This window comes from Mycteria americana, chromosome 2 (assembly GCF_035582795.1).
Source record: "Mycteria americana isolate JAX WOST 10 ecotype Jacksonville Zoo and Gardens chromosome 2, USCA_MyAme_1.0, whole genome shotgun sequence".
Taxonomy (NCBI): Eukaryota; Metazoa; Chordata; class Aves; order Ciconiiformes; family Ciconiidae; genus Mycteria; species Mycteria americana.
The window spans coordinates 36,001,635-36,014,367 of record NC_134366.1 but is presented as its reverse complement, the minus strand read 5'-3'; the positions used below and the strand labels follow the sequence as shown (position 1 = coordinate 36,014,367).

General features: G+C 42.5%; 1 protein-coding gene across 1 annotated transcript in view; it reads left to right on the top strand.

Moving 5' to 3' along the window:
• The window catches only part of RAPGEF5 (Rap guanine nucleotide exchange factor 5), a 168,669-nt gene that overhangs the window by 56,180 nt on the left and 99,756 nt on the right, over nt 1-12,733 (top strand). Inside the window, exon 8 of the mRNA XM_075492975.1 lies at nt 10,250-10,326. Within this exon, the coding sequence (XP_075349090.1) occupies nt 10,250-10,326 (77 nt within the window). The remainder of the gene's footprint in view (nt 1-10,249; nt 10,327-12,733) is intronic.

The following is a 12,733-nucleotide window of genomic DNA, read 5'->3' as shown; positions in this document are numbered from 1 at the left end:
TTTGTCATTTGGTGCTATATGAATGTCCTATGTTATGTCTTTAGTTTCATTTACTTGTGGAACAGAGTTGTTATATAGACAATGGAAACCTTTACGAATTTGAATTAGATTTGTACACATACTTGAAAAATGCGGTTACAAATACATGGTCAAAGGTCATTCAAGAATGGAGCAGTTCAGTATTATGTTTAAATCTCAAACATATTAAGTACCCTTTGTATTTGCAGGTTTTGTAAACAAGCAGATATACAATATTTCTGGTATAAAATGTGCACAGTTTATTATCACTTATTTTATGCTACTGAAAAAGGGCATAAAGAGGGATGAAGAAACTTGCTCCTGTTTACAGAATAAAGTGGCAGTCATGTGCCAGACAGGTGTGCATTTTCTCTTGCGGAAAAATTGAGAAAGTTTGAAGGGTGGGGAAAGGTTAACATCAGTAGGATCTTACTGCTTTTCTATGTCCCCTTATGTCTCTTTTCAGTGGGTTTATTTACTTAAGACCTTATTTCATTACAACTTTCAATTCCTCCAAGCATCCACTTCTTTAAAGCAAGGGTCGAACTTAGCAAACTGTGTGGAATAAGAGTTCTTCTGCAAGGGTTGGACTAGATGACCTGTAAAGGTCCCCTCCAATCCAAAGCATTCTATGATTCTATAAGTGTTACTAATAGCATTCATCCTGGAGTAATGGCCACTCAATGTAAAGGTGGAGGAGTGTCATGCTTCTGGTAGGTCTTGGTAACTTTATCTTTACTTTGCCCATTGAAATTCGGTTCAAAATGAAAGTTGCACCTGAAAACATAGGACTATTTTAAAGGTTACGTTGTGCTTTAGGGATTTCATGCCTTGAAGTAAGGGAGGTGATCATTTTGGCTTCTTTAAGAGATCCTTTTTAAACATTTTATGCCTTAGTGAAGGGAATGCCCACCCCTAGGGACCAATGTCTTGTTGCATCCCATGGGATTCTTCCATTACTCCTGAGATCAGGCATACCAAGAAAACGGCAGCGCTTCAAAAGGATAGCATCAGACCCCTTCTAGCCCTGGGGAACGGTGCTTATTGTGTTGACTGGTCAGGAACACTATGTGTGACACACACACAGCTCCACTGTGCCGTGGCTGAATTGGTGACCACCTGCTTTGTGCCCACCCTGGGCAATGCTGGGCGTGGGAAGTGCCCTGGACAACATCAGTGAACGAGCTACACAGTTATGCTCACCAGCCTTTGTGTATTCAACAGCTGATGTAAAGCAGAATGGACTCTGAGCCTTGGAAAAAGAAGGAAAAGAGCTCCAAAGAGCTCTCTGGTGGGAATTAAGCTGAGAGGGATTTTGGCAGCTTATGGTCTGTTTTTTGCAGTTGTTGCAGAACTTCGGGAATAGTTCTTTCTGTGTGATCTATAGAAGAAATGAGCAATGCAGAATAGCTGTGTAGGTGACAGATGTTTTGCACATACCCAAAAAGGGATTGCACGGTAAGGTTGGAAAGACAGCAGTTGTGCAAAAAAACAATTCCCAGGTCAGTGTTTTGTTTCCAGCGCTTTGGGAGAGGCATTTACAGAGAGTTCACAGAATTTATTTATTCAGAGTCGTCTTTGTTTCCTGCTCCTTTCCTGGCCATGCCCGGAGGATGTTTCCATGGAATTGAGAGCGGTGTTTCGCTTTGCACCAGCCTGCTCAGCGACTGCCCGTACCTCCTTGTTTGATCAGTTCCCAGCAATCATTCTCCCTGTGCCTGCTGGTCACGTAATGGGCTCTTCTCCACCCTTGTAACATCTCGTTTCAGGCAACACTGCTATAGATACATTCACTGGCACTTGATTTTTTTAATTTTAAATATCATGCACATGAGAATGAATGTCTAAAAGCACTGGGTAAAAGTTAAAGCTTTCTGCATTCAGCTATCAAATGGTTTTCCTTGAGCTGCTACGAAGAACATAGCTTTTGTCTGTTCCTGTAGTAATCCTACAGTGTTTGCAACTCGTTTTCCACTCTTTTTCTCCTTGAGAAAAAATGATATGAGTTCGTATGTTCACAAAGTGCATGTAAAATGTGGCTTTTCCTTTGTCTGTATCACAAAGTGCCAGGCATTGAGAACCAAACCTCCCCTGGCCACATGATTCAACAGTAGTTGATTATCTATTAAAAAATGCCTCCCTTGTTTAGCCAGAGGTGTTTTACAAATTATGTTCTTCTAATGCACCACCACCTGGATGAAATATGGGCCTTCAAACCCAGATGAAAGGCTTCAGTTCTGATAAATAAAATAAACAGAAATTCCTAACAAAACCAGTTGTACGATAATGTGAAAAGAATAGCAGCAAAGGCTCCTGGCCGTAATCTGACTGAGTTGGGAAATATCGGTGGCTTTACTTGGTATGCTCATTTTTGAATTTACAATGGCTATATAACATAGGCAGGCCTAAGTCTTGCTTAAACTGAGGTTTGTCCTTCCTGTGGTCATTCAGATGCAGTGGAAAGGAACGGCGCCTTAATGGTGTGTGGACCAGCAAGACCAAATCTACATCTGTCAGCCTCCTTTCTTACCACACTGGCTTTGCTCTGTTTAGATTGCAGATTCCTACCCTTGCTGTTATCTGTTCCTTTTGATAAACTCTGCAATGAGAGGAAATGTTCTGGCATCATTTTTGGGAGTCCTGTTTCCTATTTGAGATCTGAGAAATGGCTTGTAGCACTAGGACCCTTGGGAACTTATTTTTCTGCGTGGAAACTAGACCAGCATAATGAGTACCCTCTGTGCAAATTCAATATTAATTCTACACTTAAGGTCAAGCAGAAGTTAATGACCATTTTTTACATACAGAAATCAGTTATGAAACCAACATTATATTTCATGCTTTTGTCATTTTAGAATGAAATAAAATGCTGGAGTAATTTGTATTAAATTGCTTTAAACTACAAAGCATAAATATCATGAATCCCAGATTAGTGTTTGAGAGAAAATGGCATCATTGTCACTTGTGCAATAGTTCATTCCCCAATTTACAAGAACCTTTATTCCATCCCATGCTTGCTGTGCTTTTTTAGATACAGAGGTGCTGAACAATGCTGTAAGCAGGAATCTGTCTTTAATAATTTTTGCATTTTCTTTGTTTCTTTAATTAGCTGATTTACTCAGCTGATTGCACAGCTGTCTGGGCAACACCCCCCCAGGGGCCTGCCAACTGTTTCAGAGATATGTAGTGTACTCAGTGAAGGGAAATCTGTACAATAATTTGCATATATATATGCAGAAATAGTAGGAAGGAATGAGAAAGCTCAAAGGCAATTTTTGTATTGCTAATAAAAGGAAACATGCTAAGGATGAGCTTAAAAAGCTTTCTCTTTTCAGTAATTTCTGGGAAAAGATTACAGTTTCATGGTAAATAAGGAACCGATTCTCAGTTGCACGGTTTTATTCCTGGGGTGATCGCTGTCTCTTATATGCAGCTTTTGGGGATTTCAGAGGTATTCAGTGCTTACTGGTTTTCCCCCTTTAATTTGGAAATAGGACTTGGAAAATACAGGAGTATGCACGAGGACCTGGCCTGGCTTAAAATGGTCCCCAAATCTGAGGTTTGTAAAGCATTTACTTGCTGCTCATCTTCCTTTCCACCGCTCAGCGCGAGTGCCTTACGTAAGCTTGAGGATCTGGCTTTTAGTTTCCCCAGTGGTATCACTATGAGCTATTCATTTTTTTCCACTCTGATAAATTAATAAGCATCAGCAAACATTATAACACTGTCAAACAGCTCAGAGCTGCCATAGTAACCAGCCTCTCTAGAGCTCGCTGTATACCCTCCACAAAGAATAACAAGGGGGATACCACAAGCTCCATTGTTCAAAATAACAATAAAGTTTTCAAAAATCATGAAATTAGCTTAGAATGATGTGATTTAAAAAAAAAAATGCTTTTTTGCTGTTTGTTTCTGAAGAGCTTCATGCTAACAACTTCCTTTGGAAAAAAAACAGAAAAGAAACATGCCTCTCAAAAAATTTGGGATATAAGAAGAATGCTAGAAGTTGTGAGCTTCCCAGCAGCTGAAGATAAATCAACTGGTGCAGGCTGCTGGCAATTGAGAGCACTGGAGCCTTCCCCCAGGGAATATTCTTGCAGATTCCTGAGGTCTTTTCAACAGTGATGGTTTGACAGGGACAGAAAAACAGGCTATAACCATCCAGCAGGGATGAGACAGTGAAAATCTGTTGGCTTGTCAAATAAACAAAGTTCTTCTGTTCAGGAGTAGGCTCTTTACCACTTCCAAGGTGGTGTATGTCTCCTGTCTGTAGAGGGCACGTACGTGCCTTTTGCGTCCTGGCTAGAAAAAAGAGATGCATATATGAATTTTGATCACACAGTAGTGAAAAGATTGAAATCTTACAAAGGGCAGAGCGGTTTGATGTTCTGGGATGTTAGGTTAAAGAACAACACTAAATAATGAATGAACATCTTCATCTGAACCAAAGGAGCGTCACTGAGAACACGAGGGACGTGGGCTAAGGGGTGACCGAGCTTGGTACGGCGGGCAGAGCTGCCTCTGGAGCAGCTGTGGGGACAGAGAACTCCTCACCCAGCCCGCGCAGTGCTTGTGCAGCTGGGATCCCGCCCGCTTGGGCTGCTCCCGAGGCGATGCCCGAGGGTTTGCAACGTGCCAAGCAAGTTCAGTCTTGGGAGCAGCCTAGGGCAACGCAGAGGTAAACCGCATGTCTGCCAAGGGCGACGTTTGTGGGCTTCCCGCCCCCAAAAGGCAGGCAAGCCTGGTCCCGCAGTTGGACTCGCAGCAGGCTGAAAGGCTGAAGCTGGGGCTGGGTGGCACAAGGGGTCTGGCAGCAACGCCGGCTTGCGGGGTGCCCTGCGCCCTGCCCTGCCCACTGCCTGGGGGCTCTGTTCTCAACCGGGTCATCAAACCGGGCAGATTAAAAGTAATCCTTCGCCAATCCACAAACCCCAAGTGCTTTACGGTAGTACAGAGAGGGAATAGCAAGTTCAGGAGGTGTGGGACAGGCAGCAGGGATGGGGAGCTAAGCTGGCCTGCTGTCCTGGAAGGGCCATGTGGGTGCCACCCAGAGTGAGCGGCTTACGGACCGACAGAAGTCCCTGGCCTGCTGCTCAGCAGCAAACTGGTTAACCGTGATGGCAGTCCTCTCCTGAGCATTTAAATAATTAGCTTTCAAAGTTAACACCCTATTAAGCCAAAGGGAGGAAGTTCACACCTCTCCTGGTGTTATTGTTCCAGTCTGGCTGGCTGCGGCAGCAGAATGACGCTAGTGCCTTGGTTTGTGTTGTGAAGGTTATCTTTGCAGCCAGAAGGGGTAGAAAGAAGAAACTTCATTTATAGAAAAGGAAGAAAGTACAATACAGCAAAGCCTCTGGGAAGATTGCAAGGCTGTGGGTTCCAGGAGTTGGTTTATATGTGGATTATTTTTTTTAACTGTCCTTTCCACTTCCAGTTGGGTAAAAGATTCTGCTATTTTGAATAAGACTGAGTATTAAAATGAAATAATGTGCATTGTATTACATGACTTTTTAAAATCTTACCCATCAAACGTAATTAATTTCCCTTCAGTTTGGGGCCGTACAGAACACCGTATCGTGGAGGCACTGCTCTCTGGGTAACCCTGGCACTCTTGGCAGCATTCTTCCATAGGCAGGAGAAGGTCCGTAGTGCTGCAGGTGGCTGTTGTGACACTCACTGTGTGCCAGTCTGTCTACCTAAGGTGAGCCCTTTAGCATGCCGGTAATGCTCCATGCTGCCGAGAAAAACAAATCCCTTCCAATGGCTTAAATCGACTTTAAACTTTGTAGCGTAGTGGTAAAAGTGGGGGAGCACTGTCGGTCAGTCATGGTGACACAAAGGATGCGCTTGGTTCCAGCGTCAGCGATGGTTCTGTTCCCTTTCCCTTCACACCCCCGTGTGATGGCTGATTCTGCTGAGGTAGCTAGTACAAAATGATTTACTTTTGTTTCTTATTTCTTTGTTATTTTTTCTGCTGATTTAATGAGCTGAAATGGGATTACTAAAGGACAAGGCTCTCCCCCGCAAGACTTCTCTGTTCCAACATTAGTTTACAGAAGAATCTGCTGGCAAAATCTCAGCTCTGGTCCATGGGGGCACAAGGAACTCAGATCAGATGATGGCCCTTGTGATCCTTAAGTGACCATAAAAAAATCAACATCCTGAATTCCCTAGGCTAATTTGCAAATGGACACATTTGAACTGCACATTAGCAAGCTAATGCTCATTTAACATCTTTTTCTTTCATTCATCTGTGACCTCTCCAGGAGAAATGCTGCAGGTAGAAAAGGGAATTAGTCACTCTATGTTTGCATTTTTTTTCTGTCATACGTCTCAAGCCTGAACCCAAACATAACATTAAATAGATACATGTAGATCAGGGTAAACCACTTTTGCCTTTCCCTGGTATTGCTGCCTTGTGAGAAGTGCTGGGGTATTTGTATCGAGGGGAAAAGCTGGGTTTATGCTGGTGGAGAAGGAAGGGTTTGGCCCAGCTCCAAAGTTCACAACTTTTTTGTATGTACATGTTACAATTTTAGGGAACTGTCCCAGAATCAACACTCGCCTGGGAAATACTTTTCCATCCCACCCTAACCTTCTGCTCACTTTTCCTACAGTTGAATTTGCAACGTCAAGCCTTTTTATTAAAAAATAAAAGGCCAACTGACACTAAGTGGGAAATTATCCTTGAATTCTTGTATTTTATGACAGAACTTGTATCGCGTGTACAAGAGCCCACGAGGGCAGCGCCTGGGCCAATTCAAGGGGTGTCTGTGAGTTGTCACGGGGTTAGGAGGCACACTGTGTACAGAAATACAGCAGCTGGTTTCTTCTGTGTGTGTGATGACCCCTGTGAACATAAATTTCTGAACACACTGGAATATTTTAAGAGATTCATGTTTTTTCTGTATTTTATAGACAAAACACGTAGTAACATTTTCATACAGAAAGCAAGAAAATATAATTAAGGGTTGTTATTTGTCTGTGTGGCCTCTTCAGCCTTCAAGGGGCTATGTTCTTGTGATGGAAAAAAAGGTATGAGATGGTGTGATTCCTTGAGTATTGTTCCCTGGGTGTAGTTAAAGGGGTTCAAATTGTGGCTGGTTCTTATGTGTTTGCATAAGAGGCAGAGAGGACACCAAAATCAAGTTTATGATGGAAATTTCATGAAAAAGAGGCCAGCTGCTCCCTCTCTCCCAAGAGGGCTGCGAGAACGTCAGTGTGAGGTCTGGGATTTTTTCTTTTCCTCTAGGAAAATATTTACTGGTTCTTTTCTACATTCCTTACACAGTTTAAACAACATTGAAGCCAAGGAGAGCTGGGTTTGGATTATGAACTTTTTCAGCTTTTTTAGAGTTGAGCGGTGAAATTGCTGATAAAACCAGCTTTTTTCTTTTTTCTTTTTTTTAAGCTGTTCACTTAAGGTACGTCTAAACCGAGGTTGTTTTCCCATCATCTTTAAAATTGCCCATGCTAAAATTTTTCAACACCCAAGGATATCTGGATCCATTGGGGTTGTGGACACGTACCCTCTTTCTCTTTCCCTGTGTGCTAGGTAAAAGATGTTACTGCCCTCAGCCCCGGCTGTTGTTTGCTGCTTGTCACTAGCCCCCCGGCCAGACACCGTCCCTTCACTAATCTGCCAGCCCAGCCAGGTTAGCAACAGCGTGCCTCCTTGAAGGTCCGCCTGTTTGCTTTGGTTGAAGACGTTCTGGGGTGCTTGTCCTGGCACCGGGCAGGGAATTGGACACCCGTAATAGAGGCCAGTGACAAGAAGCTGGTTGGCAGCCACTAACCTTTTCCCCTGGCACAGCTGTTTGCAGAGCACCCATCTGCTCAGGCTTGTCAGAAAAGCTGGCTGGATAAATGTAAATCACTTAAACCTGGACCCGTGGCCTTGTTACTAGCAAGGTGCTACTCCTTTAAATGCCATGATTAATAGCCAATGTCTGTGGGGATATTTTGCCCATCAGTGGCTACAGCAAATTGATTTTAGGAGAAATCAGAAAATTGAAAGGAGAGCTGGGGAAACGTTGTGTTTCTGCTAATGCAGCCACAGACTTAAGCGGTTTGCAATTGCTCAATCATTTTTTAGCATTTGTTAATGCCTTCTGGCATTGCAACATTCCCAGCTCGTGCCGGTTGTTCTGAATAGCATTTGGCAAATGGCTGTCCTGCATGCTTTGTGTCCGCCGCAGCGGCAGTGGGTAGAACAGGGTCACGCACGTGTGGGAGTGTGCAAGAGGACGAGGCAACTCTTGGGGAGGAAGGCTGGGAGGTGGGTTACAAGGGAAGGGGCTGCACAGAGCTCCCAGCCTGGCTGGACAGAGAAGGTTGCCTTGGGAAACCCTGCCCTGCGCTAGGAAAGCAGGGGCCGCACGGGGCTGTTGAGGCAATCACTCTAGTTACTGCTTCATTGGGTCGTTACTTTTCCAACCTGGGGCAGAGATATGCCACAATGTCCTAAGCACGTTTTGATTTTGCCCAGCTTTAAATGCTGCTGGGATTTAACCCCCATTATACATGCGTTCTGTTATAGCTATAGATTGACCCTGTGTTTTCAGCATTCACCTTGAATTTCAGAGGGTGGCTGGTAAAGTGATGTCAGCAAACCCACTAGTGAAGATTTATACCAGACCTCTGTTTTCCTTTGATAATGGATTAAAAAAGATCCCTGAACGGAATAAACTGTATTGACAAAATGACTTTTTTCCCCTTTTATAATTACATTTTTATTACTTTTTTTTTTTTTGGATAGCATAACTGTGGGGAAAGAAAGAAGAGTTATACCCTATATGGCATAGCAATATCAGCAGAAATCCTGCAGTAAAAAGAAAATAAATCCATATGCTTTATTTTAGAGGTCAAAAACAGTCTAAAGTTACTTTTCTTTTGAGTTGCTGGATGCTGCCTAAAGGTTAGGCTGCTTTTTGTCTGCAGCAGGCCCCGAGCGCCCACGCCCAGGTAGACCTCATGGCTCACATTACATGTATTAGCTCAGCCACGGTAACCCAGTTGTATGTCTAAAGATTCAGGCTGAGGGTTGAGGAGAGCTTAGGTGAGCATGGCTGATGAAGGTAGTACTGCTACCTCTATAGCTGATCTGTTCATCAATCAAATCCTGGGCTGCCTCAGCTCACAGACATAGTTTTAAGGCAAAATGGGACTGGTGATCCTTGTCCGAAAACACAGTGCTGTGAGCTGTGGCAGTTCAGGTGCAGCTTGATTACCAGCTCAGGTACCCAGGGGTGAAGGAGAGAGGAGGTGGACAGGAGGAAACGCACAACCTGAATCCTCCTGGCCATCCATCAGAGCCATGAGCCTGCTGTTGTTCAGGAAATGGATTTGCCAGCTCTACCGCTTCAAGGATGCTTTTGTTGTCACAACTGCTGTGGCTACACTGGCAAATCATTCGATGGGTACACAAGATCGATGATATTTGAGTATGGTGCTTGTAAGTAAATAAGTACGGTGTAAGGTAAAGTCACTTCTCACGTGTTTCATCGGGTCTGACCCTCCTAACCTGCCATGTGTCCCATTTCAGGATGTCTGTGACCTTAATGTCCCACTAAAATACAGCGGGCGGGCGTGTTGACTGGAAGGGTATCTTGGGCTGTAGCTAGTAAAACTACCTATAGATATAGCTGTTTGCAGTACGGAAGTCTGATGTGTCTCTTCAAAAGAGGTCCTTGTTTCTTTAGCTAGGTAAACTGATAACTCTGGTTTCTACCCGTCCAGAGCTTCCACGTTTGATCCAAACCTTTTTTCTTTGCAGTCTGGCAAAACTCGTTGGTGTTAAGCAGTGTTAATTGAGCTAAGTTACTGGTTTCTCTTATTGTGCCAGCAGCAAATAACCTTCAATAGAACATCTTCTGCGACCATTTATTTCTGGAGATGACTTTTATGGATAGTGGTGGTGTTTGTTAAGATTGAGATCACTTTGCTTACAAAGAATGTTCCAAGGCTGAGATGAGGGATAAATCTGCTTATTTTGTTTAGTCTGAATTGACCTTCTGCAATATAATGAAAATAAAGGGATTCTTTTATTTTTTTTTTTATTTTATGATTTTTTTATTCTTTAGGAGTGACCAGGTCTTGTTATAATGTATGGGAAAGTGGAGTTTCCTTAAATGTCACCATTTTATCCGGACTAACAGTAGCAGGAATATAACTATTTAGTACTGCATTTGAACCTGCCTGCTTCCAATACATTCCCTCTTTCTTATTTTAGCAATTCATCAAAATGAAGAAAACAGCAGTCAAGAAATAAGAGGACTAGAAGAGCTCAAGGATACCACTGATGCTCAGGTAACTGTGCAAGATTAATGGTGTCCAAGGGACTTTTTCAGATCTACAAGTTGAAGGATCCACTTTCAGTAGCTCTAGGAAATGGATTTTCCTCGATGTTCTGCACAGGGAGCCCGTAGGAAGGAGAAAGTCTGCTGGATCTTGTCTTACGTGATTATTTAGAATAAGATTGATGATTACCCTGGGAATTAATCCCATGATGTTGAAATCAGACAGCATTCTTGAACTATCTCTCTGCTCTTTTTAGATAATACACATAGCATATACCAGATGTGAAAATAAAATGAGATGTGTTTTAGGAGGCAAGGACATGTAGCATTTTGATTGAATTTTAATCACTGTGAGTAGACATGCAGTGAAATGAGGATACTTATTAGTCACTCGTGTGTAAGCAACAACATCTTTCTTACGTTCCCTAACTGCCCTCATTTACAACTAAAGCATACTTCTAGATATTGCTCAGAAGAAACTTAACTGCATTTTAGAGTATTTTATTATGGAATTGCTTACCATATTTAATTCTGTGAAACTTTTTTGATTCATCTCCAGTTCATTCAGTCATTCAGTTCATGCATTCAAACTGTGCAAGTGTAACTATATTGCTCATTGTATTGGTACTGATTGTTGCTTTTAATTTGAAATTGATTTCTCTCAGTCTTGACTGGTTTTTTTTCTTCTGTTCCTCTTGAAAATCTTATGTTTCCCACCAGTTGCCACCTTTTCTCCTTCCTACATACGCAACTTGCAGTTCCTGTCTCTGATTTATCTCTTAACACCTTGCCCACTAAAAAGCTGAGTGCGAGAAAGACAGGATTTGCACTGATGTCTGTGAGCAAGCCTAGCTGAAGGGGCCCAAGCCATGTAGCCAAGTTAGCAGTACCTATATCTTTCTAAAGGTAGGGGCTGTCTCGACCACAGTAAGCCCAGGAGGGGCTGTAGGCAGCTGTGGTAGCAGACCTGGGCCATGGCAGACACCTGGAGAGTGCAGGCAGAAGAGTTGGGGACCATGCGGATATGCCTACTGCATCAGTGTGTAACTGGGCTTTTCTAGCATACTCTTCAAGCAAGATGTTCGGAAACGGCCTGCTCTTTTCTTAATTGCAGACAGTTTCAAAAATATTTTAAAAAAAGAGTGTAGTAGGAGCCCTAATGTATGAAAATTTTGTTACCTGACTTTGATTCCTAATTCACATCAGTGTGGGGTTGAGGATCAATCTTCTAGAGCTCAGCTGTGCGTTACAGAGCTATAGAAAAGACCCGGGGGGAAATACTGACCTCACTGCACAAAAAATCTGGCTTTCTGTTTTCTTTGTCAGGTTTCATATATGCTCAGTTCTACTTGATTGTTGTAGTTATTATTTTTTGAAAATGTTTGTTCACGTTTATGTCAAAAGCTGTAAAAAGAAAGACTACAACGTGTGCTCAAAGCTCCTAAGTAGCCAGCTAATACGATTACATGGGCAGATTATAAAAACACGTAAGAATTTATCACTGGGATATTGATTCTCTTAGCTTTTATTTGGCTGGAAACCAGCTTCTAAAATTTGAAAGAATTTGAAACACCTTTAAAATTAAACAATTATTAAGTGAGCAGTTAAGAAAAGTGTTCAAGTGCCCAACTGGGAGGAGAGCAGGAGTGTTCTCAAAGCAGCTGTTGCTCCAATTTGTTTGTCAGTGCCATAAAAAAGACATCCTGCGAACACCGAATACAGTTTGGTTTAAGGGTGTGAATGATGGTTTTTTTCACTTTAGTGAGACACTGCATGTGACTGGAGCAAAGCAAATGATCTTTCGAGGCGGTGGCATATGGTTTTAAGTTTTCAGGTTGATCAAAGGTGAAGGCTGTAATAATTATGTTGTTTTCACCAGACACAGAAGGAGACAGAGGTGCAGTGGAAAGAAACCAAACCACCACAAACCTCTTCTGTTAGCAGAGTTGAAGGGTGTGGTGCCTGCTCTAAACATTGCTCTGTGGGACGGCGGCTTGACTTACATTGGAGTTAGTTGACAAAACTGGTAGAAGCGTGGAAAAAATTCAGTACGGGGATCTTTAAAAGTGAGCATGCTGTAAGCAATGTAAATAATGTAAATAAAAAATCCCATCCTGTCTGCCTAGGGCTGTCTTAATTCACATCTGTGTCACTGCTAGCATATTCATTTATGTCCTTTGCAGAGGGAATATTTTCCAATGGATGTGCTGAAACAGAAAATGTGTTGTCAGCATCTTTGCTTTTCCAACCTCAGTAGTGACTAATATATTTTCCTTCCCATTAAACTTTTTTATTTCATTTCAAATATTGCATAAACACCTTTAATTATAGTAATTTTGTGCCGTGAATGGTAGTGAAGCCTTACTATAAAGCTCCTATGTTCTTTTATCATTCATTAAATTACCACCAGTTAAAAT